The 24,648-nt window shown below is 41.2% G+C and overlaps 1 protein-coding gene across 1 annotated transcript in view; it reads right to left on the bottom strand.

Annotated features, from left to right (window-relative positions):
• Positions 1-24,127, bottom strand: part of TDRD10 (tudor domain containing 10) — a 1,185,287-nt gene extending 1,161,160 nt beyond the window's left edge. Inside the window, exon 1 of the mRNA XM_044079377.1 lies at positions 24,049-24,127. Coding sequence (XP_043935312.1) covers positions 24,049-24,060 — 12 coding nt within the window. The 5' untranslated portion in view covers positions 24,061-24,127. The remainder of the gene's footprint in view (positions 1-24,048) is intronic.
• Positions 24,128-24,648: the final 521 nt, after the last annotated feature.

Here is a 24,648-nt window from a genome sequence, read left to right as displayed (position 1 = left end):
CAGCACAGGAGTCCTGCAGGTGCAAAGGCCCCAGACAGTAGACACAAGAAGTGTGAGCGTCTGTCAGACATTTTCTGACAGCACGCATCACACTTCTTGAATCCGGAGACCTTTGCTTCTTTAGACATTTTTTTGAACAGGTGTACACAAACACACACACAAACACACTAGTTACACCCTGTCAAGTTAAATTATAATAAAACCAGTAACTAGGATTTTAAAATAAAATAATACACACACACTCCACTAGGGAAGGAAAGGCCTGTAGGCCCAAGGGAAGAACCTAAGGTTCTTGAGGGAAAAAAACGGAAATTTTTTAGAAGGGGATAAAAATTTTTCTAAACTATACTAAACTAAGTAAAGATATTAAATTAAAGGGGTTTTTAAAGACTAATTTCAACAAGAAATATTACTCACCAAGAACCGGTAGAAAAACCAACCTCGAAGCTGTAGCGGCAAACGAGATCGGAGGTAACTCTCGCCTAGCATTGTGGGATATAAGGGGAGCCTCGAGCCGGTGGAACCACCTCTCGAGCTTTTAGAGTGGCCGAGTCGGAGCAGAGGTCGGCTCTGAACCCATCCAGCAAGAATGAAGGCGAGATAGACAACTTAACATCAATGGTTACACTTCCATATAGTTAAAATCTATAATAGCAGTTTTAGGTGGAATATAAGAAAATTATCTTTCAGCGGGGAAAAAAGATGTTATGTCTTACCATAACGTTCCATCTGTTTTGCTGATCCTCGTTCAGTCATTACGTATGGGTATCTGTTTAGAGCTTAGAACAGAGCCGGCCATTTTCCAAGCTCGCATCAGCTCAAACTCTTGAGCTAAACTCTTACCCACAATTCCCCTCTCCGTTACCTCAGATTGAGTTTGCAAGTTAAAGAAGGTAGAGGCTACCTCTGGTCAAATAACCTAAAAGAACTGGATGGTGAGATCCACTAGAAACCACAGGAGGGGGACTGAGGGAGGGTCGTAATGACTGAACTAGGATCAACAATACAGATGGAATGCTATGGCAAGACATAACTTCTTATCTGATATTGTTAATCCTCGTTCATTCTTTACGTATGGGACACAGTCCCCAGCTACCTCTATTCCTGGGAGGCTCTCATGGAAGGACATTCCTGAGCACCATAGAACCGAAAGATGCTCTTCCCCTGGAGGCCAAATCCAATTTGTAATGATTGATGAAGGTAGCCCAAGTTGCAGCTGACATGTAAAGAAGCTCTGGCAGGGAAGGCAACAGATGTTGCCACCGACCTTGTTGAATGAGCTTTCATGGTAGTAGGCAACGAAATATTGCGTTGTGTGTAAATAAAGGTCACACAGTCCTTCAACCATCTAGCTAATGTGACCTTAGCAACAGCTGATCCTAATTTAGGTCCAGAAAAGGCCAAAAATAACTGGTCAGATTTACAAAAGGGCTTAGTCCTGTTTAGGTAAAAACAGATTTGCCTGTGTATATCAAGGGTATGGAGGCAATACTCTCCTCTGTTTGAATGGTTGTGAAAGAAAACTGGCAATTCAATTGCTTGATTAATGGACATTTCAGAGATCACTTTAGGCAGAAATGACGGATTAGTCCTCAGAGATACTCTGTCTCTATGATAAATCAAGTATGGGACTCTTGATACATAAAGCTTGAAGTTCAGAAATAAGTCTGGCAGAAGTAATAGCAGCCAAAAACAAGGTTTTCCATGACAAATACTTGAGGTCGCAAGAAGACGCTGGTTCAAAAGGTGCCATTGTCAGAGCTTTTAGAACCAAATGATAAATCCCATGGTTGAATAGGTTCTCTAAAAGGTGGCTTCAGATGATTCACACCTTTTATGAAGGTCTTGCACAATTTATGGGACATGGTGTCCAAGATTCCTCTCTCATGAAAATTAGAAATTACAGCCAAATGAACTCTAATGGTAGAGGCCGATAGACCAGATTAAAACATGTCAGCCAGATAATAACATGTCAGCCAGATAATATCGACACTGGTGCTGAAAAGGGGTCTACTTGTTTATCTTTCAGCCAACAGGTAAATCTTTTCCACTTGCTCAATAAGTAATTTTAGTTGAGTTCTTATGAAAAGCAATGAGAATATCACATACTGGTAAAGAAAGATCTTTCTGCCTGGCAATCAAGGGAATTGGAGTAGCCAAGCCGTTAGCTTCAGGCTGTTCAAGTTGGGATGAATCAGGTGCTGTGGGTGTGAGATCAACTCCGGGATTGGATGGAGGATCCATGGTCGATCTAGTAGGCGAGGCCAAAGGAATGGGAACCAAATCTGTCGTGGCCAATATGGTGCTATGAGGATTACCTTGCTTTTCAACCGCCGGGCTTTCTTCAGAAACTGGGAAAAGAGAGGAAAGGGCAGAAATGCGTAGAGAAAACCACAGGGCCAATCGTGGACTAGAGCATCCCTGGGCGACTGTCCCAGAGGGGGAAATCAGGGTGAAGTAATTGCTGCATTTGTAGTTGGCCAGGGATGCAGAGAGGTCGCAGCAAGGACGGGCTCAGCGGTGGAAGATCTCCGCCGCTATCAAGGGATTCAGGGACCACTCATGAGGTTGCAGAATGCACCTGCTGAGTCTGTCTGCTATCATGTTGGAACTCCCGGGAATGTGCGTTGTTAGAAGAAAATGGTAGCCATCGCCCATTGCCATATCCTCATGGCCTCTCGACAAAGGGGATAAGGATGGATTCCACCTTGCTTGTTGATGTACCAGACCAACGCCATGTTGTCTGATTGAATCGCAATTGTCCCAGACAGCAGCAGGGGATGAAATGCTTGCAATACCAGAAGCACCACCCTCAGCTCTAGAATATTTATATGCAGATGGTCCTCCGGTTGGGACCAAGTGCCTTGGACTGTCTGCCCCTGACATAGCCCCCCCCCACCCCATCAGGGAGGCATCTGTGGTCACTGTGGCCTTGGGTTGCTGGGGGGAAAAGGGGCGAGACCATTGTGATAGATTGTGTGTCATCCACCAATTTAAATCCTGTTTGCACCTGTGGGTTACTCGAATCATGGCTGAAAGAGGATGCTGAAAAGGATACCATTGGGTGAGCAGTAGCCATTGTAGAAGCCTCATGTGAAACCTGGCCAGGGGAACAATGGTGATGGAGGCTGCCATGGAACCCAACAGCTGTAGAACAGAGTGAGCCATGGATTTTTCCTTTGAAAGGATTAGAATTAGTTGGTGCTTTATCCACAAGATTCTGTGCTCAGAAATAGCAGCTCTGCAGTTTTGTGTCCAAGATAACCCCTATGAATTCTGTCGACTGAGATAGGGTGAGATTGGATTTCTGCCAGTTTATGGTTATGCCCAGCCTTTGAACAACGAGGAGAGAGAGTATGCCAGGGCTTTTTCCAGTAGATGTCTGCTGGGGGTGGAAATGAGCCAGTCTAGGTACGGAAACACCCGGAATCCTTGAAGTCGCAAATGAGCTATGACAACTGCCATGCACTTTGCGAGCACTCTAGGGGGCTGTAGAGAGTCCGAAGGGCAGTACTCTGAACTGGTAGTGACTGGCTCCCGCACGAAAGAGCAGAAATCTTCTTGATGGCCTGTCCACCTTTATAGATCTTCAAGATGCATACTACCACATAGAGCACATCCAAAAGCCTTTTTCCAAAAGCGGGAGGATAGACTGTACAGTGACCATCCGGAATTTTTGTACTCACAAGCCTGTTCAATACACAGATCCAAAATTGGTCTCCAGGCCACGGTTTTCTTTGTCACCAAAAATAGTCTTGAGTAGAATCTGGATCCTATCTGGTCTGGAGGGACTATTTGGATGACTCTTTCTTAGCAGCTTTCCTATCTGTAGTGCTGCTTCTTTCCTTTGACTGGCTGGAACGTCAGGAAGATTTTTTGAAGGGACGGGACAAAGATCGAAGGGAATATGATAACATCTGGTTATGATCCTTTGTACCAAATAATCTGTGGTGATGGTTAGCCAGGTGGAAGGGTACAAGGAGAAATGTCCCCCAACCACCTCCAGAGGAAAGGCGTTGGACCACTCTTCAGGAGCGCTGGTAGGACTGACCAGGGAAAGAATCCCTGGAACCCTGGTTACACGGTCCCCCTCTGCCCCGAAAGGAGAGTCTTCCCTGCGAGTTTCCCCCTCTGTCTCTGGGGGAGAACTCGGCCTGTGTGTTATGGAAAGGACCCTGAGATTTCTTGAACCCCATCTTCCCACTCTTGGTTTCAGGAGAAAGCACATTGAGGGGAATAATAATGGACACCTACGACAGAAAGGGTCTTACCGTCTTGTTAACATCTGGCCAGTGTTCTTTTGACTTTGGACCCAAACAAAGAGGAGGGCTCAATGGGGGCATTAAGAAATGAAGACTTAAAAGGTTCCGTGAAGTTGCACAAGCGCATCCAGGCATGTCATCTCAAGACCGCAGCTGAACCCACCTCTCTAGCTGCTCCTTCTGACGCGTGAGATATCAAATCGCATAGAGGAGTTAGATATAGACTCAATGGTGGCCAGCTGAGAGGCCACTTTGTCAGGGACCTCATCACACTCTGCACCAGCCAAGGTTTCAGAGAGCTCAGAAACCAGATCCCTTTGAAGTCTGGTAAAATGTGCCATATAAATTCAGGGACCTGATAGCAAAGGTCGCTGAAGCAAAAGTGTGCTTCCCTATTCTGTCCAGGGCCCGGGACTCTGTTAGGCAGATGGACAGTCTGGCTTTCTTCTTCTGCCAGATCCATTTTTGTTGCGGCCGCCACCACCAAAGCATCTACAGGAAGACCTTTGGACCAATGGGGATCTGAAGCAGGAGGGGACAAGATCTTATCTGGCCTCTGGGGAATAGCTTCAACAGTATCAGGGGCCTTCCAAGCATGCTGCACTTGACAAGTTCATCGGCAGGTCGAGTAACCCAGGAGGTAGGAGGCCAGGCGCGAAAAGCCTGCAGGTCAGGGGTCGGATTAGAGGGCTGCCTGTCACCTCTGTTTCAGGATTTCAAGGAGATCGCCAAAGGATACCTCAGAGGGTGACCGAGGGGATCCTTCCCCCTCATCGAAATCTGTCTCTTCCGTGAGAAACTTGAGTCCATGTGCTTCCTCCTACACAAACTTTTCTGGTGGACCTCCTCAGCGGGAGAAGCTGGGGAAGACCATGGAAAAGGGGATTCCTGAGGGAATATGTCCTGAGGCCCTTGCACCCGGTGTCCGTGTACCAGAGGCGGGCAGAGGTATAGACAGTCCAGTATCGCCAGCAGTAGTAAAAGCCTTCTTAATCAGCTGGAAGGCTGGTCCACCCAGAGAGGAGTGTATGTCAAGGACAGGGGGCACTGCTCCCCTAAGTGGCTCAGCCTACCGACTTGAGTCCCTGGATGGCTGTGGAGCAGCAAGCTATGCGTATCACAGCTGACATCCTGGGTCATAGCAAAACTTTCCTGCCATGAAGGCAACCGCGGTTCCTTAGTGAGATCCATAAAGGGAACCGCAGAAGGGGAAGACTGTACTATATCCATGGACTTCAAAGGCAATGAAGGAGAATAAGAGGGTGTCTTTGGGGATGGGTGATCACCTCCCAAGGAAGGACAGTTCCTGGGGGGTGGAATACCTCTGGCCAAGAATGCCTGGTCCACATGACGCAACACATGTTCAGAAAGGCTTCTAGTGGACCTCACAGAGACTGAGGGAGAAACAGTCCTGTCCACAAAAAAAGAGGCAGACTCTATGCCCATCTCATCTAATCACACAGAGGACAACGGTGCCGAGAAAGACTGCTACTGTAGTCTGCAGCGAAGAAGTCATCTGTGCTGATGTCACTGTCTGCACAGACACAGGGATCGGTGCCAAAGTGGTTGTCAGTGCTGAAACTGGAACTGACAAAACTGGAGTCAGTAATAAAGGCCTTGGTTCTGAGGAAGATCTCTGAGCCGCTGCGGTCAAGGTCTGCACCAACTGAACGGTCGGTGCCGATACAGTGGTGAAGGTCTGAACCGAGGAGCACTTCGGTGGTGAAGGTCTGAACAGAGGAGCACTTCGGTGCCGATATGTAGAGGGCTGCAGAAGAGGACGGAGCCGAAATCACTAATGGAGCCGAAATTTTTGCCTTTTTAGATTTTGGTTGTTGCGAGTCCCCAGCCGGGGACGAAGCCAAGGATTTAGCCTTAGTAGAAACATGCATTTTCTTATGGGCTTTAGGAGGGCTTGAGACCTCTGACCCAGAAATAGCCTCTGAAAAGGGAGATTTTAGAAGTCCCTTCAGTATCAGTTTATTTTTCCTTTCCTAACAAAGTTCTGTTAGAAAAGTTCACACATATAGTACAAGATGGCTCAGACAAATGGGAAGCTCCCAAACAATAAACACAAAGAGTGTGCATCAGATGTAGGCAGTGTCCACAATCAGAACATCGCTTAAACCTCGGACTGCCCTTTTTATCTGCCATATTAACAAAAAGAAAAGTACCAACAATGGTAGAAAAGAGTACCTGAAGGTATGGAAAAGAAAGGAAAGGGATTACCAATGATGGTAAGGAGAAATTACTTTGCCGTAAAAAGAGTAAGTAAAGGACAGAGAAGAAAACCTAAAATTATGAACGCTAGATGCGACAGGGCAAGAGATAATAAAATATTAACTTTTCTGACAGAAAAGTAATTTGTAAAGCAATTAAATAACAATTGACTGTACTTAGCTCAAGAGAAGTGGCTTGACACGACCAGATGGCAACGAAATCTGAGGTAACGGGGAGAGGGAATTGTGGGTAAGAGTTTAGCTTGAGAGTTTGAAGCTGACACGAGCTTGGAATATGGTCGGCTCGGTTCCGAGCTTGGAACAGATACCCATACGTAAGGAATGAACGAGGATTAACAATATCAGATTATTACTTATAGGTTGTGAACAGAACTTGATATGCAACAGAGAGAATTTATTTGGGGGACCTAGTAGGGAAAATATTACAAAAGGGGTGAGATTTTTGAAGGAATTTATGAAAAAATTTGGTATAGAAGACATGAATTCAATAGTAACGACTGGCAGAATGTACACATTATTCCCCTAGGTACAATAACGGAACTACACTAGATATAATTATATTTCACAGAAACATGCACGTTTAATTGAAAGCTTCAACACATATCCAATAACTGTTGGAGATCATGCACCAACAAAACTACGATAAAAATGCAGTGTAATTAAGTAAAATTGAAACATTGGCTCTTCCCAATTGGGGTAGTAGTAGTAGTGGAAATTATTCAAAAGAGTTATTACTGAAAAAATATTTTTTTTCAAAAGTTATAGCTAGTGAGTTGGATAAAATAAAAGTGGAGTTTAAAAAATAGGGTAGAAATAAAAGACAGAATGTTAAGAAGTAAACAGGAATTATTTAGAGGGGCCGACAAAGTTTACAGTATTGCAGAAGGGAAATCTTCACAAAACAAGTGGAGGCACAACTGCAGAGTGCCAAATAGAAAAGGGAATATGTAGATAATAGGCATGAGTTTAGAAAGATTTCAACTCCAGAGCAGAAAAGCTTTTAGCACAATGACTTAGGCAACAGGAAGTAGAAAAAGTGTTGTTACCAAACTTAGGAAGCTTGTAGCAAGAAAAAAAAAAAAAAAAAATCCTGTAGAAGTATTAGAGCTATTCTGGAAATTTTATAGAAATTTGTATAAAACAGAGAAATGTGGAAATCAAGAAAGAGAACAAGTCTTCCATAAATGTTTCCATTTAAGTATCCCAAAGCTAGTCAGATAATGCTTCACAATTAACACGATAGGAGGAAGAGAGATAAAGTGACGTAATCAATCTGCAGGAAAGTCTAAAGGAATAGATGGTATTCCTCTAGGTTTGGAAGCTAGGAAGAAAAAAAGTGATAAAGATCTGGAAGGTTCTGTTTAACAGTATTTTAAAAGGAGAGGAAGCAGTAGCATTCTGGACGAAAGCTGTGGTGGCTGTAACACCAAATAGATGGTAGAGATCCATCAGACCCAGCTTCAAACAGGCCCATTTCAATTTTAAACCAAAATTACAAGTTCTTTATGTCTGTAACAGCTAAAAGAATGGCAAAGGTGTTGACAAAATTGACATGTATAGATCAATGTGATTTTGTGGAGGGTTGGCAAACATTTGACAACATTAACAAACAATGATGATCCAGAGGGAAGAACCACCACTGCTGTTGGTGGGTCTAGATACAGAGAACGAATTTGATACAGCAAGCTAGGATTTCAAGAGTACAGCAATTGAAGCATTTGCATTCCATGACAGAAAGAGGCTATATGAGGGATTGGAGGTGAGAAGAAAAGTGGGAGGGTTCCTCTCCGATAAGCTGAGTCATAGGTACCAGGGAAGGGGGTATCCTCTTTGATAATTTGCTTAATATTCAGAGTCAGTGGCAAAAATAAGGGACTCAGAAATGGAAAGTTATACTTTCCTTACAGACAATATTATTTTGTACTGAATAAAACCAGAAAAGGACAGAGTATTGTGAAAATATTGAAACAGTTTCAAGTCTTTTCAAGCTATAAAATTGAGAGAAAACAAATGCTATAGATGTAAATCATGTACCCACACACAAACTAGTTCAGCAATACCCATATTTATGAGGACACGATATAGATTACAAGATTGCCGTTATGGCAGCTAAGGATATGTGGAAAAAGACTAAACAAAAGATAATACAAAAACGGAGAAAATTAAGTTCATTTATGGATATGGATAGCAAGATACAAGCTGTGAACATTTTTTCAGTCCCTTTATTTTATATATATATATATATATATAAAAGTCACGCATATTTTCTAAATCAACAAGAGAAGAAGCTTTAATAGAACTGAAGGAATTTATCTGGAAAGGAAGTGGCCAAAACTTAAGTGGGATAAGTTGATCCTCCAAACAGAAAAAAGTGGTTTAGGATTACCTAACATGAAAGGGTATTTTAGAGATGCTCAGAAGTTCTATACATAAGAAAAGTAGAAGATTATAATTCAATGCGGAAAGAGGCGATTGATGATGAAAGGGGGGAATTCAAGAAAGTGAGTGGGATGTTGAATGCCGATCTTTAATGAGAATAACCACCACCACATAAAAAATTATGAATAAAGTTGCAGAAAGTATTGTAAGACTAAGCAAACACTGGATTTGAAAAATATGGAAATTTTCTCCATTTGTTAAGCAACTGTTTGTTCCGATTTTCCTGCTAATGAGCATCATACAACTGATTTGTTTGCAGTTAGAAGCATTCTCTAGAGTCTTCTTGCTCCATTTTCTGTTTAAAACTTTCAATTAGTGTCTCACTGCTGTTTTTCCGATGTGATAAATATTCTGTAGTGATTTCTGCCCAAAATAGTGTAGCTCGTAGATGTAGCATAGTTTGCCACCCTCCCTCCTTATTGTTGTCTTGTTCTTAAATTTGGTGGCTTTGCAGTTGTCCGCCCTCACTGTAAGTTTGATATAAGACACTCCTCCCTTCCAGTCTCATTAGCTCATTCTACTTAATACAGAAACATCATTTGTGAAGGCCTACCTCCTTAGTTTCTCAACTTTGAATAATCTTCTGTTGCCCCTTTCTCCCTTTCCACTCTACAAAAACAAAGAAACTATATTCAGCTGCTTTTACAGTATTTGTTTCCTCCTCCTACTCTATTGCTTCATCTTGCTTTTTTGGTTAATTGTTCTCTAAAGTGTTCAATTGCATCTTTTTCTGCCGCATGTATTAGTTTGTTTTTAGCCTGTTTAAACTGTGTTATTCTAAGCCTCTCAGTTTTGGTTTAACCACTTGGGCTTTAGGTCTATCCCTCAGCTCTCCCTGGCCTCTCTCCCTCAGATTCTGACAAACATGGATGGACAATTGCCTATGGTTTCTCCTGCTAGCCTGGTTGATATGGGCATCCTGAGACAGTGTAGCAACTGCCTCATTTACACAGACAACCATCTACTATTACCACCTAGGAACACAATTTGAGAGATGCAATTACAGCAAGAACTTGGAGTCTATGCTCTCTCCCTCACAAGCCAGTATATCTGGCACTGAAAAGGTTATCAACACAATCACTACACCTCAAAACACCACACACAACTACACAACATACACCCACATATGTGGAGGTTCTCGACAAAAACAAAGGAGACCTCAGAGGCAAAAACACACACGAACTTCACAACCCTCCACTCCACATACCACACAGTTCACAGACCTATGTCACACAACCACAAAGGCCTAACCATAAACTCAACATATTAGTCATAGGAGACTCCACTGCGAGACACACATATGTGGCTCTCACCAGGCTGGATAAGGAGAAACTCACGGTTAGTTGTCTGTCAGGTGCCAGAATCCACTATATCACACACACACACACACACACACACACACACACACACACACTCAAGTCTCTGAACAACAGGTACTGCTATGACTCTGTCATAGTCCACGCTGGGGTGAATGACTTGAGATGTACCTCCCTGAACTATATGAAGAGAGACATGACTGAGCTCACTGAATGAGTGTCACAGACTGGTATGTCTGTAGCCTTAAGCAGCATTCTACCGTCACCCAGAATGATGCCTCAATACAAACAGAAAATGATTGACTTTAACAACTGGCTTAGTTAGTTTCTGTCATTCCAGGGGGATCCAGTATCTGACAGATTGGGAAGATATGATCAACAGACCACAATGCTTTGCTAGAAATGGCCTGCATCTGTCTCACTTGGGCTTCAGGCTTCTGGCAAAGGCCCTTGCCTCCACCATAGTGCCTTTTTTTTAGGAAATGTCCCGAGGTCGACAAAACCAACATAAAAATTTCAACAAAATGTAAATTAAAGGTCATGGTGCTAAACGCTAGGAGTCTAAACATGAAACTGCACTCATTGCAAGCATCCTTAACCCTGGAAGATACTAACATTTGTGCAGTCACAGAAACCTGGTTCAAAGCTGCTGACAGCACAAGCACTTCGGGTTTGCCATTCAAATACTATGTTTTAACATTTTGCAGACAATTTAGAAAAAGCAAGTTAAAACGGTAGGAAAATCTGGAGAGAGAGAAATGTTCTGTTCAAGCTGCACAAATAAGTCATGGTTTTAACAAATTCCCTGCAGAGAGTAAAAAAAATATAACAGTTATCACAAACTGAGCCAAATTAAAGGGGTCTGGATGTCTATTTCATGGTTTTCAGCTCAATTTCTTTTGGAGAAAAACACTCTAGGGTCCAAGACACACACAACAGATCTTGAGATGGTCAGGACTCGGGTCAGGATCATGGATAATGAACACAGATGTCGCAGCAATTAAAAATAAACAGTATTCCAACTGTCAAGACAACTCCCAGGCAGAACAGTTTGACTACAGTAAGCAAATATGTCCGAGGATAATGCTGGGGCAACTGCAAAACTATTTACAGAGAAAGTAAAGCAAACTGGGATTACGGCTGCAGCCAATAAAAAAAACTGTCCCAAACTTGCAAGTATTGTCACTATCCACTTAATGAAATGGTGTAATTGTTGCTGACTTACCCTCCTCCACCACACAACACACCTCAAATAATGACCGAAAGAAGCAAAAGATGCATTAATTACTTTTCTTGACTGGGGGGTTGGGCAGACACCATGTAGTACTTCTCGTAACTGTAAAAGCAGTTATTTTGGGAGAAAAAGATTAGCAGGATAAACTATTATAGGAAGACATTTTTAAATGTATTTTTACAGTATTTGCTACCTGCCTGGCCGTCTATACCTACGCTATAGTGTACACCTTGTATGCTTGCTAAAAACTGTAAATAAGGAAAAAAAAAAAAAAAGTGGATTTCAAGGAGCCACTCAGGGAATTCATGGCACCCCATTATTTTAGCCTCAAAACCAGGAAATTATGAGGAATTTGGTACGGTTGAGAGGTATGCACCTCAAGCAGCAGACCCATAACGAGTGGCGTACCCCAAGGATCAGTCTTAGGGTCTCGGTTATTCGGGATATAGTTCTCTGTGGTGCAGGCCAAAACCAGTGGGCTATGGCTGACCAAGTTTGCAGATGACTGCAAGTTGTGTGTGGTCATCAATTCCACAAGTGATATGGACTTCCTCCCAGAGGGTCTTACCCAAACAATTGACTGGTGCCAGAAATATGGCCTCAAGCCGAATGCCAAAAAAAATGCATCATCATCCCCTTTGGGGAGAGTGACGTCCCCACATATCACACTAATAACGTCCTAAGCACGCAATCAGTTGTGAGGGATTTGGGCACCCAGGCTGATAGCAACCTGACTTTGTACCACCATGTTATGATAGCAACCTGACTTTGTACCACCATGTTGCGAGGTCATAACATCCCTTTAAGGCCGGTTATTGAGTACAATGCACCCTTCGGCATGTACCTCGCAAAGCACATGCAGCAGCTGGAGAGATCACAGAGGTTCCTCACCAGAAGAATCCAGGGCCTTAAACATCTACTCTACACAGATTAGCTAAAAGCCCTCTCCCTCTACTCCGATTCATACAGACTCCTCAGAGGTGACCTCTGTCTGGCATACAAAGCAATCTCAGACCCCGCCCTGATGGGACTGCTGCACATCAACAAGTCAAGCTCCACTCGAGTAACCCGCACGCACTACCTCAACCTGGTCTATGGCATCAATGGGACTTGTTGGCGGGACAGATTTGTGTCCCAGAGACTCCCCCATCTGTGGAATAGACTCCCTCTCCATGTCAAGCAGAGTACCTCATTATCCCTTTTCAAGTGCAACCTGGATAACTGGATGGAAAACAGAAAATACACCTCTGGGATTCCACTTGTGTCCCTGCTGGACAGGGGCTTTGGGTGCTGACTTGTCTAAACATGGGCTAAACTCTTGGCTAGGCTTATAAGGGCCTCAGGACCAATAGCCTAGTAACTTCCTATGAGATTTTGTTGAGAGGATGACTTAAGTAGGGGTACAGAAATCAGGAAGGGGGGCTCAAATTTAATGGATAACACTGGCAAGAGAACCCAGCTACAGGGAGCAAATGACTAGAGGGAAAAGTAACTAGGTGGGATGAGGTCTAGAATTAAGCTACTGATCTGTGTGCAGCCATCTTGGAAGTCCCCGAACATCTGAATATCTGCATTTCTTGAAATAGGCGGCCTTGCATCATTTAGGCGGACCAGATGCTGCTTGATGATGAAATAGGAGCATACTAGTTGTCCACATCACTGTATATTAGGCTTAAGATCAATACATTTGCTCTCTTTAGGACTGCAAGTTAGAAACTGCCTTCCCTACCATGCACTGATAGAATACAAAGAAATAAAGATACAAAGAAAGAAAGACACACATACACACGGGAGTACCAAGTAAAAGACCTGGCCTGGTAGAGTTTTTAGTGAACTATAGCACAGATGCTGCTGTTAAAAACAGGCAATTAGTAAAACATAAAATATTGCATGTCAACTATAAGAATCGATCAGAGGAGGTTAAAGATTGGGAAGAGAGATTGGAAAAGCAAAACTATAAGTGAACAACTGAAAGACATATGTAGGACTCCTAATTAAGCAAAGTCCAGGTGGTTTAGGATTTTTGCCTCAAGGTCTTTACATAGGTATTTTTAAACCCCAAGCAGGCTTCAAAAGAAGCTTTCCTTGGGTAGATAGCAAATGTTGGAAGTATGATGTGGAAGAAAGAGGTAACTAGGAACTTTTTAGGAGTGCAACAAAGTTGGCAGATTTAAAAAAATTCTTTGTAGAGAAGTCTGTCAAAAATACTGGGGAAGCAAACAGCTGTAACTAAGGAAATTGTTTGAGCTGGGAATAAGGCAGTATTAAGTTCAACTTTACTGGTTGCTTTAAAAAATTAATAGAAAATGAAAAACAAACTCTAAACCAACTGTTTGAAGTACTGGATAATGTAAGAGATTTAATAACTCCAAGTGGGACAGTTGGCCAACATCACAAAGAAAGTCTGAAAGAATGCCAACTTCTTTAGAAATGAGATTAACAGACCCCAAAAAGGCCACTCATGATAGAACAGAAGTTTCTAAAGAGATCGAAGAAGTTGATCTCAAGCCTAATATACTTATACAGTAATGTGGGCAGCTAGTATGCTCATATTTCATCCTCAAGCAGCATCTGGCCCGCCTAAATGATGCGACACCGCCTACTTCAAGAAATGCAGATATTTGGGGTCTTCCAAGATGGCTGCACACAGATCAACAGCTTAAGTTCAGCTTTCCCAGTCCGAAACAAGAAATGGAGAAGTAACAGCCGGTGATACTGCCAGCTTGAGAAAAAAATTTGTAACTGGCTAGTGAGTGCACTGCTGAGATGCCAACAAAGAAGAAATTTAGAGAACCTAAAAGAAAATAAACTAGAAAAGGTGAAGAGAAAATACTGGCTGGGAAGAATCCTGTGGCTGTTCAGCAAAAGCAGTTCATGCTTCAGTATTTGGTACAAGACTGCTTCTTTCGGCTTTTCCCGGTTTGGGGTCGCCGCAGTGGATCACCTATCCGCTCATGATTGGCAGTGGAGTTTTACGGTGTCAAGTTGCCAGTCCGGCACTCAACCTTCCACAGAAGGCACACACATGCAAGCACTCACACCTAGGGCCAATTTAGAGTGCCCAATCCACCTACAGCATGTCTTTGGGATGTGGGAGGAAACCAGAGCACCTGGAGGAAACCTACGCGACCCACAGGTAGGACATGCAGACTCCGCACAGAAGGCACCCCAACCGAGGATCGAACCGGAGAACTTCTTGCTGTGAGGCGGCAATGCTAACCGCTGCACCACCCTGGCCGCCCATTTGGTACAAGACATAGCTTCCAATAAATTAAAAAAAAAAAGTTCTCATAGGTGATTAAAATAAAATGAAACATTGAAGGGATATATCAACTCAAGTAACAGGCTAGAAAAATAGGAGAATGTTTAACTAGCTATTCAGATAAACTGATAAAACTCCAAAAATCAAACGTTGAAATGAAAAAGGCTGGCCGAGTATAAGACTTCAAGAAAAGTTGTTAAAATGGTAGAATTAGAAACGGAAAGCAGCGGTCCATATCATTTTTATGAAAACACAAATAAGCAACTGGACTGGATTCTGCACCAGGATTTGTTCATAGCAAGGGCAAATCAAGTGTATGCGCCAAACCCGGCCATGAGAAAGCAGCCAAGACATGTATTAGTAAAGAAGCAATCATACCAGCAGAAAGAGCGGATCCTGATAAGACTGTGGCAGATGGAAAAAGTTATTAAAAACTAGAGACAGCAGAGTATGAAAAATGACATCCATATTTCAGCATTACCAAGAACAAGTACATTATAACTGCAATATAGTCATGAAAATTGTACAGATTGATAAAAGTTCAAGCTGTCTGAAAAAGCATTTAAGATACATTTGAAAAATCAAGTAATCAAGCAGTGAAAAAGCAAATGGCTAATAGCAGGCCAGTCAAATGCAATCTTCATACTTTAATTTCAAAGCCAGATGTGAACAGACGAGTAAAAGATACTTCACAATTTAAGCATAGGAAAGATGAACCAAGTTTTACAAGTGAGAGCAGGAACGGTTTGCCAGAGATTACATAAAAGTTGTTATAATGAAAGATGCACTGTGCAAATCAAGTGATATGGCTCACACCAGATGAAATACAAAATATTTCACTAACAAAAAAAAATGTGAGCAATAACAGATTAGTTACATAGACAAACTAGACATGTATGTTAAGTAAGCAAAGTGTAATACAGTTTCTAAAGTGGGCCAGCCTTCTAGTCATCCCCCATACAAGGATGAAGCCCTGACAACAATCCAAATCTGATCAGAAGTTTGAGCTCTGGGGGACCTAGAAGGAAGAGAATGGCAGCAGAGTTGCCAATGTTGGGGGGGGGGGGGCACAGTCCAGCCCATTACAGTGCCGGTACTTACTGGAAGAGAGGTGCAAGGCATGAAGGTTATCAGCAGATGATAGTTCTGTCAATCTGGAATAGCCCTCACTGGCTCTGTACAGGAATAGGCATTCCCACAAAGGAAGGCATATGCAAAGCAAGCATGTCAACCACTAGTGTTGGGAAACAGGGGTTTACAAGGAAAACCCCCTAATGTCTGCCTAGTTGACAGTCTCTCACAAACAGCTCCCGCCTCAACGAGGAACAAAAGCAGGTGCCCGATCACAGGTGGGCTGATGGCTGGCGGGCATTTGGAGATAAAGGAAACACCAAAAGAGATCAAGTATGAAGTCAGTTTTTCACAAAATCTATTTGTAGTCCATAACTCCACTATAGTGTTCAAAAATACTATTTCCATAGAACAATAAGACAAGTACTGGAAATATAAGCATTTCCTTTTTACACTGCACCAAGACTTGCATTTCCTATTAAAACAAAATCCCATGGGTGCATTGCACATGCATACACAAACACTCAAAATACTGATTAAACTATACCATCAGAATTGTTTATTTTTTTTGTTTTGTTTACTAGGATAGAGCACTGATCAGAAACTACTTGCAGGCTCAGTGTAGGTTAAAACACCATCAGTGGCATTATAAAATGATGTAATGAGAAATTTGCAAGAGTCATACAATGTCTTATCTATGTGGAATGATGCTATAAATGTTATATAGTTACACACATTACATACATATTTACACTTGATACGATGCATATACTTCTACACAAGACAGATGTCAATAGAATAATGGAGTTAAGTACAGAGGTAGAAATGTTGCAGGGATCGAGTTAAGCTTATTTTCTATGTCTAGTATTCGGACATCCGCATTTAAGTTGCATATGTAGACACTGTTTTGAGTTGTGGATGGCATACAGGCTACTTTAGACAAACATGCGAGATGTGTAGGGAGAGACTACCACAGTTTGGGAGTGAAGACTAACAAGATGTGGTCAGACGTGCAGTTTGCTTGAGAGGGGTCAGGGTGTTGGGTCTGATCTCGACTGGCCCCTGATTAGATTGGGTTGGCTGTGATGAGCCTCGTAGCAAGTGAAGTTGGTGTCTTCGTGCAGTATTTTAAAAGGGCAGGGAGGCACGAATAAGTTAACACTGCCTAGTACAGGCAGCCATTTGTGTTTTGATAGAATATGGCAGTAGTGTAATGTATTGAAGAGGTGGAAAAGAAGCAGAATATTTTATTGGAAATGAACTGCAGTTATGTTTTTAACAGAGGCATTTTCAAGCTGTGCAAACAGAATATCTTTAGGACTGCTCTAGCTAGTAAAGAAAAACAAGATAATTTTTGGGCCCAGAAAAATAGGTAGTTTATACTGGATACAAGTTTTTTTTCTGATCTTGAAAGGCAGGGGATTAACTGAGCAAATGCATATGTATCCAAGGATGTGGTTGTTTAATTGCTCTGTAATTTGGAGTGTGGGAGAACATTTAGCTAGCCTTGTTTGTCCACAGAGCATACATAGGTTTTGTTTTCCCAAATACTAAAACAGGATTTTTTGGGTGAAAAGCCAGTTGTTTGGTTTACAAACTATGAAAATGCTTCTGGTCATATACGATACATGCCTGACTTGTGTACAGGTGTGTATGTATATATATCAACCAGAGAATAAACTGCAGATCATAAAGAGTTGAAATAATTTAGTTGGGAAGGGAAGAAGGCAAGAGTTAAGTGCTGCAAGTTGCAAGTAGTGGTACAGAACATAGGCAAGAGGAAGATGGAATTTAAATAACTATGGATAGGGAGTTGAGAGACTGGGATGATGCCAAGTGGAAGGCTGAAGTACAGGACAGCGACTGCCTTCTCTTGCAGGGATAGATTGTACAGGTAGAGAGAAAGGGACAGGGATATAGGGAGTGCTAAGTGAAAGGCCAGATCTGGTTGAGTTTTTAGTTGAGTCTAGAGCAGGCACTGCTGTTAAAAAGGGATAATTGGTATGGTATGTAAAATATTGCTTAATAACTATAAGAAATAAATCAAAGAGGTTAAAAAGTATTGAGAAGAAGAGAGAATGAAAAGCTGTCTAGAAAGGAACAGTATAAAGACATCTGTATGGCTCACAAGTATGCAACAAAATCCAAAATAGTTAGGAGGTTTACATGGAACAGTGTGTGCGCAAATATTTTCATATTGGAGCAGACTTTATTCTCAGGTAAATAGCAATTGCTGAAGTGTAATAGGAAGGAGAGGTAAATGTGAACATGTTTTTTTTTTATGGATATAATGAGTTATCAAATTTTTTAAAAAATTCTTTACAAAATACTTTGTCAGAAATGTTGGGGGAGCAAATGATTGCAACCAAGGAAATGATCATTTTAAGCTGGGATACAGGATCTGAATGGACTAAACACAGTAAGGTCTCTTGCTAAGTTTAAAGCTACTGGCTTGTCAAAAAAGCAATTACCAGAAAATGGAAATAAAAACCTAAATCAAACATCACTGATTTATCAAATGCTATAAGAGAGATAAAAGAACTGGAGTGGAGATTTTTAGAAAAGAGATTAAGCAAACTCAAGAAATAAATGGAATTTGTAGGAACAATACATGTAGAAACAATATTCAGCAGGAGGAGTGAAACTTCAGGGAAGGCATGACTTCAGCTACTTTTGTAATCTTGGAGTGACTAACAATAGTTTAAAAAAGAAATACATAATACAGAAAACTAATATACAGTAGCTCGTTTTATGTTCAAAAACAATATGTGGACTCATGTCATGTTGCAAAGCAGGGGGTATTTTACAGAGGCACATGGCAAGTCTATTAAAAGTAAGTTTTTCCAAGGATTTTACCTAGTGTGTAAAGTACAGAGTTACGAAAAAGCAAATTACATGATTTGCTTTTCAAAACACCTGGTTTGTCGTTTGATGCTGTCATGTGGACATCAATGCTAGCCATAAAGAATTGCTGTATAAGTGATCTGCTTAAACATCAGCATATTAATGCCCTGGTTCTCTAGAACACAACAAAAATTCCCCTTCTTCAACGGATATGTATCATGAACTGCTCTGAATAGGATGTACAAATCTGTGAAGGCAATGAAGCATGAGTGCTAGGAAAAGCAAGCAGTTCATTTCACATGTCTGTCTTTTCTTATGTTGTACAGTGAAAGATGAAGCTGGAAACTTTACCTTAGAAATAGCAACTTCTGAACCTTACTATGGACACTGGTGAGGCAGATAAAAATGGAAAGAGAAGTTAGCAGACTCCAGTGGCATAAAGAAATAAAAACCTAAGACTAAGCTGACCAGAACTAGGGTTCAATTAGCAGCTCAGGCTCTTCATGGATTTGGCTACGGAGGGACAGGAATAAGAGAGGTTAAGCATGCTACTTTTTTTTTTTTTTTTTTTTTGGAGGGGGGCATATGTCTACAGCACACAAAACGCAGCAATTTTCCAGTGGAGACTGGAAAACTGCGTACAATGTTCTCTCTCTCTAGGAGGTGGGACTGTTTACCAGTTCACATCACTTATAGCACAAATGGAAGAGACTATGCCCATCCCATGTTAGATCCATGTTTCCTCAAAGAAAGGTGCACACTGGGCATGCATGGAGTTAGGACCGTAAAGTGGAAACTCGGGTCTATAAGCAGATGACAGCAGTACTCCTCTCATTTGTCTCTAGGAAAACAAATGGTTCACAGGGCTCTTGCCCCATGGAGAGCAAAATGAATTGCCATGGGTTTGAGCTCAATGGTCAGTGGGAGACCAGAGCAAAAAAGAAGGGGGGAAAAAAAGTAATTTTACAGTATTCACTGACAGCATAAATACAAGGCGCTAAAGTTTCTGTCAGAATTTAATAGTTAATTTTAAAATGGCAGCACTTTTTTTCCTCCACCAGGTACTTTTTACCTTTGTGACTGAACACCATTGAGCCATCTCCTATCAGGCTCAACCCATTCATTCCCTCAGCTAAGAGGGTTGCCTGTCATAGTGATCCACAGACTTTCAACATCTATTGCAGCCGTGCAACTGAAAAGCTTTTGCTCTCCATGCCATGGGCTTATCTGACCTGCCAATCTAAAGAACAGGGACATTAACACCCCCATTCCCCCTTCACAGCCTAGCTCATCAAATGGAGCTCTCTATCCTTGCCGCCAAGTGCCTCTAGCTTAACCTATTTCAAAACCACAACATTCTTAACGTGTACTTTACACTGACACATCATTTAGTGTTGTGCAGTCTCGTGTTTTGGAGTTGATGCTTTTACTTCAAGACTATTTTATTGTACTCCTTCAGAACTGTGAATAGCATTTTAAAATTTAGGCCCACTGACTAAGAAGGGAACACACCTTTAAATGTCCTTATCCAAGTTCTAAACCAAAGTAGATAAGCATTACTATATAGCCTGTTTATGTTTAAGCTTGACTACAGACAGTAGATAGACAACGGTTTCAGAAGTTCAAATTATGCAAATGTTGTTTTAGTTGTTTGCAACATTTCTATACATATTCTGCTGCGCAGGTTGGGCAGTGTCCATTTACAGAGGGTCCTAGGGAGAAAAATAGCCATATATGCAAGCAAGTCTTATAAAAAACGTATATATGTGCACAAATAGCTGAGAGCAACTTCTCTACAATGGCTACATTATATAAAAATACATTAAAAAAATTCAAACATGCACACAAGACAGACATTTAAAATACAGACAAAACACTGTTAAAAGTAAAAGCATTAACTTTACATAGCAGTAATAATCACATTGCAAAAAGGCTCATTACTGGGGAGTGTAAGGCTTAACACTTAATATTTCAATTGTGTCATCTTGACCTCAAATGACTGACAGTACGTGGACTCTGTGGGATGAAATAATTTTCCATTTACCTGTTTAAGCCAAATTCTCTCTTCGGTGACAAAGCAGTGGCACCTCAGCTGAAGAGTTTTAACTAGCTGTTCATAGTGAGGGACACAGGGGATGTGGAGACTAAATCAGCAGCTGGGTGTGGTAGTGGCCACACAACAGATGATGCAGTGGTGAAGTAAGTGTTGAATGATCTGATGACATTCTTAGTAGAACGACCAATCTACATCCCTACCCTCAACTAGAGTCACAAGCTTTATACTTTCTTCCATGGTCATAAGCTTTACATTCTCTTCTGATAACTGGGATATTTCCACTAGCGCAGCCCAATTTATATGGGGGTCAGGATACAAAAGCTTCAGTATACATAAAGATAGCATCAGAATTATGACAATATTTAGTAGAATTTAAAATTATTAGAGTGGCAAAGCTTTTACCCTCCTACTGAAATGCACTGCAATCCATTAGACAAGTAAAAATCTGTATATCCAAGATCTCCGTAGCTACACCATGCAACTAGCAAATCCTCCTCATTCGTCTGTGAAGACATCTCAACTTAACAACTCATTGGTTAAGTGTTAGGATAACTGAGACGTCTACAATTACAAATAAAGGTTTTCAAAAAAAAAAAAAAAAAAAAAAAAAAAAAAAACGGTCATTCCTGCATCACAAAAAACTGAAGATACCACTATCTGTAGTAGCTGAAAGATGAGTTCAGATACACTCCTATGATGGGTTTACACCTGCATGAGAATGCCAGACAGCACATTGCTAACCATTCCTCATAGACATGCATTACTGCAGAAAAACATACATAAGTAATTCCTATTCCACCCCATCCCATGGATTAAGTGGCTAGTTTTATAACGAGAGGGTCATGGACCGTAGTTAAACTATGACCAACCCACTCACTATCACGGTGGGCTACTACAATGCATCATACAAGACACAGCCCCAATTATGACAAAATACATGCAAATTAATTAATCCAAAAACAGAATACATACACATACTTTGGTATTTACTACAATGAGGCCATGGTCACTGGTGGCAGAAATTAGGTTCCTCTACAGGTCTCCCCACAACATAGTAAAGAGCTTGGAAATCTGAAATGATCTTTGAGAAGTGCTGCTGTACCTTTGTGTTAAGACAGAGCAAGTGAGGGGGGTTGGGGCACCTAGTGAGAATGCTTCCTACACATCTCCCACATGAATATGCCAGAAAAAAACACTGTTCTGCAGACCCACCACACAATGGAGAAACTGCATCTTTAATCATGCCTGGGGATCCTGCAGTATGAGGTGGGTACTACTACGGCAGAAAAGTCTAACCTGCTCAGCTCAGTTTTGTGACACTGTTTTAAATTGCTCAACCTTCCCCCATCTACACTGCTTTTAAAAACAGGACACCCAAGTCAGTTATACAACGTTTTGTAGAAATGAAGTCCTCATACTTCCAGACCGCACTAGGCAATCATGGCAAACTACACTGTTGATTAATTGTCTGTAGAGGACTGTGAAGTGCTACCTTCCCTTTAGAAGTAGCTAAGCAGGGAAATTCAGTTTGGTGAGATGGTTACTATAACATGCAAAACAAACTTCTGACATTTATTTATTAGAAAAAAAGTACTGTTTAAAACACTGAACTTGCAATAAAGTAACTCCAGTTTTGCTACCACTAAGACCATTACCAATACAAGTAGTCAAGAAAACTGATGAATAAAAAATTTCAACTGGACACAAAGCTATTACTTTTAAGAAAGCAACATAAAACCCATTATTCTATCAAGTTTCAAAGTTTGTAAGAGCAATATTTAAAACTTCTCCCTATTTTGGGCCTTTGTCCCAGTTTTATTTATGGATTTGTCCAGATTTCTTGCTCTAAGAGGTTGAGAGGTATGAATTATTCGCTTCAGTAAGATTTCTGTTTGTCCTGCGTGCTATATTGTGTATGCATGCAATCACAAATTTCACATCAATAATTGAAATTTGGCATAAAGCCTTACTATAAAACTTTCATCACTAAACATCTCATCTTTTGCTAACGAAGTGAAGACAAAGACTCAAGAGGCCAGATTTTTTTAAACAGGCTTTAGTTTGAAACTCATTTGCCAGAAAAAAAAACACACATTTTACGAGGAACAGACCAATATATGAGGAAAAAAATACGATCAGGGACATTGAGAGCTATGGGATAAAATGACAGGGCTACACCAAACTAAAACCTAACTGGTCTGGCACTTACTAACTTCCACCTCTGGATCTACACACCAATTATGATGGTCTGGATACAGCAAGTTTAGCTCACCCCATTTATTTAAAGAGCAGTGAAAACGATTGCAGCTGTAGTTAAGGATCACTAAGAGGTATGTTTATCAACAAGGATGAGCGTCCAATCAGTTAGGGATAGTGAATATCATACCTCTCAAGTGTACCCCATTATGAGGACCTCATTTGGGGTGTTATTCCTCATAAGTTCCACATTGAAAAGGTCCTTCACACATTCAGGGTTAGGATTTTTTTAAACAATATCCATAGTAAAGAGAAAAGAGTCATATTAATTCATTAAGACAACTTTTTATAAGTTAAACTGGCATATTTTAACCATCATAAAACCTTCCTAGTTGAAAATGTTAATACAGCATTAGTATGGGTTCCACATTTTTCCCTTTTGTTCCGCATTAGGAGTACTGGTGTTCCTCATTTTGGAGAAGGAAGGTTGAATAGCGAAAGCCAGGGTACCTTTTTGGTTAGGCTTATATAGGCCCTAGGGCCAATAGCCTAGTACCTACCTATGAAAGCTAAGGGCAGTGTACGTCTTAAAAAATATAGATTTTCAGTAGTACCATCACAGTCTAGCCGTCAATGTTTCACGCCGTGCATTTGGAGGCTAGCCTCCAAGTACTACGTATTTCATGTTTTGTTTTAAAGGGAAAGGACCCACAGCATTACAAATATACTTGACTATGGGACACCGACTGGTGCTTAAACTCTTAAATTAATAAAAGCAAAACCCGAAACCGAGAAATCCAACCCAGACACAGGCTTTTCAAGATTCTCCTGTTAATCAGGTTTATTGGTTGAGACAAAAGCCCTACTTTTAACGAGAACTACATTTGACATACAACAATTATATACATGCAACCCTGGACGAGCCTGTGAAGGCTTATTTGGAAACAGTGCTCTACTCCAGTAACAAAAATAAACGAGCGCCTACGTGAATATTATTTGGAAGAATTTCGGCTACATAAATTAAAGCGTTAATCACATCCAAAAATTCTGCAAAGTACTGGTAAAACTGCCATTCAACAGAAAGATTAAACAACTATATTTTTACTAAGCAGTAATTGTCAACAACACCTTCCGGAACATCGATACCGCCAAACCTCATTAGCAAATACCACGCAACCAGAGAAAGAGCTCCTACAACTTCTTCATGTCTTACATTTGATCACATGGTTGATGAATCTTTCACGTGCGCACGAAGTCCTTGTGTTGAATAGTGCTGGCCAGAAATCGTGAGGCTACGGCAAGTGCATGTGGCGTAAGTAGCGCTCATTCTCGTAGCACAAAAAATTTGGAGAAAGACAAAAATAATGGGGGGGGGGAGCCCTGAAAATATGGCCATTTTTTAATTATTGCTCTTATAAACTTAAAAAAATTGTTAGAATAAAAGGTTTTGTGTTATCATGCATTTTCTGTGGGAAAGTAACTGAAACTCAAATGCCTGCCAGTATTTAGTGGTCACTCCTTACTGATTTCCCACAAAAATCCAGAAAACAAAATTTTGAGGAACAGACCAAAAATATGAGGCAAAAATCTGGACAATTGAGAGGTATGTATACATTATATATGGAAACATACATGATATTGTCAAATACGTGAATGATAAAATATGTACAGCAAATGTGAGGTATAGAGGCAGAGTGTCCACCAAGACCCGTGTTAACATTTTGAGGG

Source organism: Protopterus annectens, chromosome 8.part0 (genome assembly GCF_019279795.1).
Source record: "Protopterus annectens isolate FY-2018-M chromosome 8.part0, PAN1.0, whole genome shotgun sequence".
Taxonomy (NCBI): Eukaryota; Metazoa; Chordata; order Ceratodontiformes; family Protopteridae; genus Protopterus; species Protopterus annectens.
This window is presented reverse-complemented; position numbering and strand designations above follow the sequence as displayed.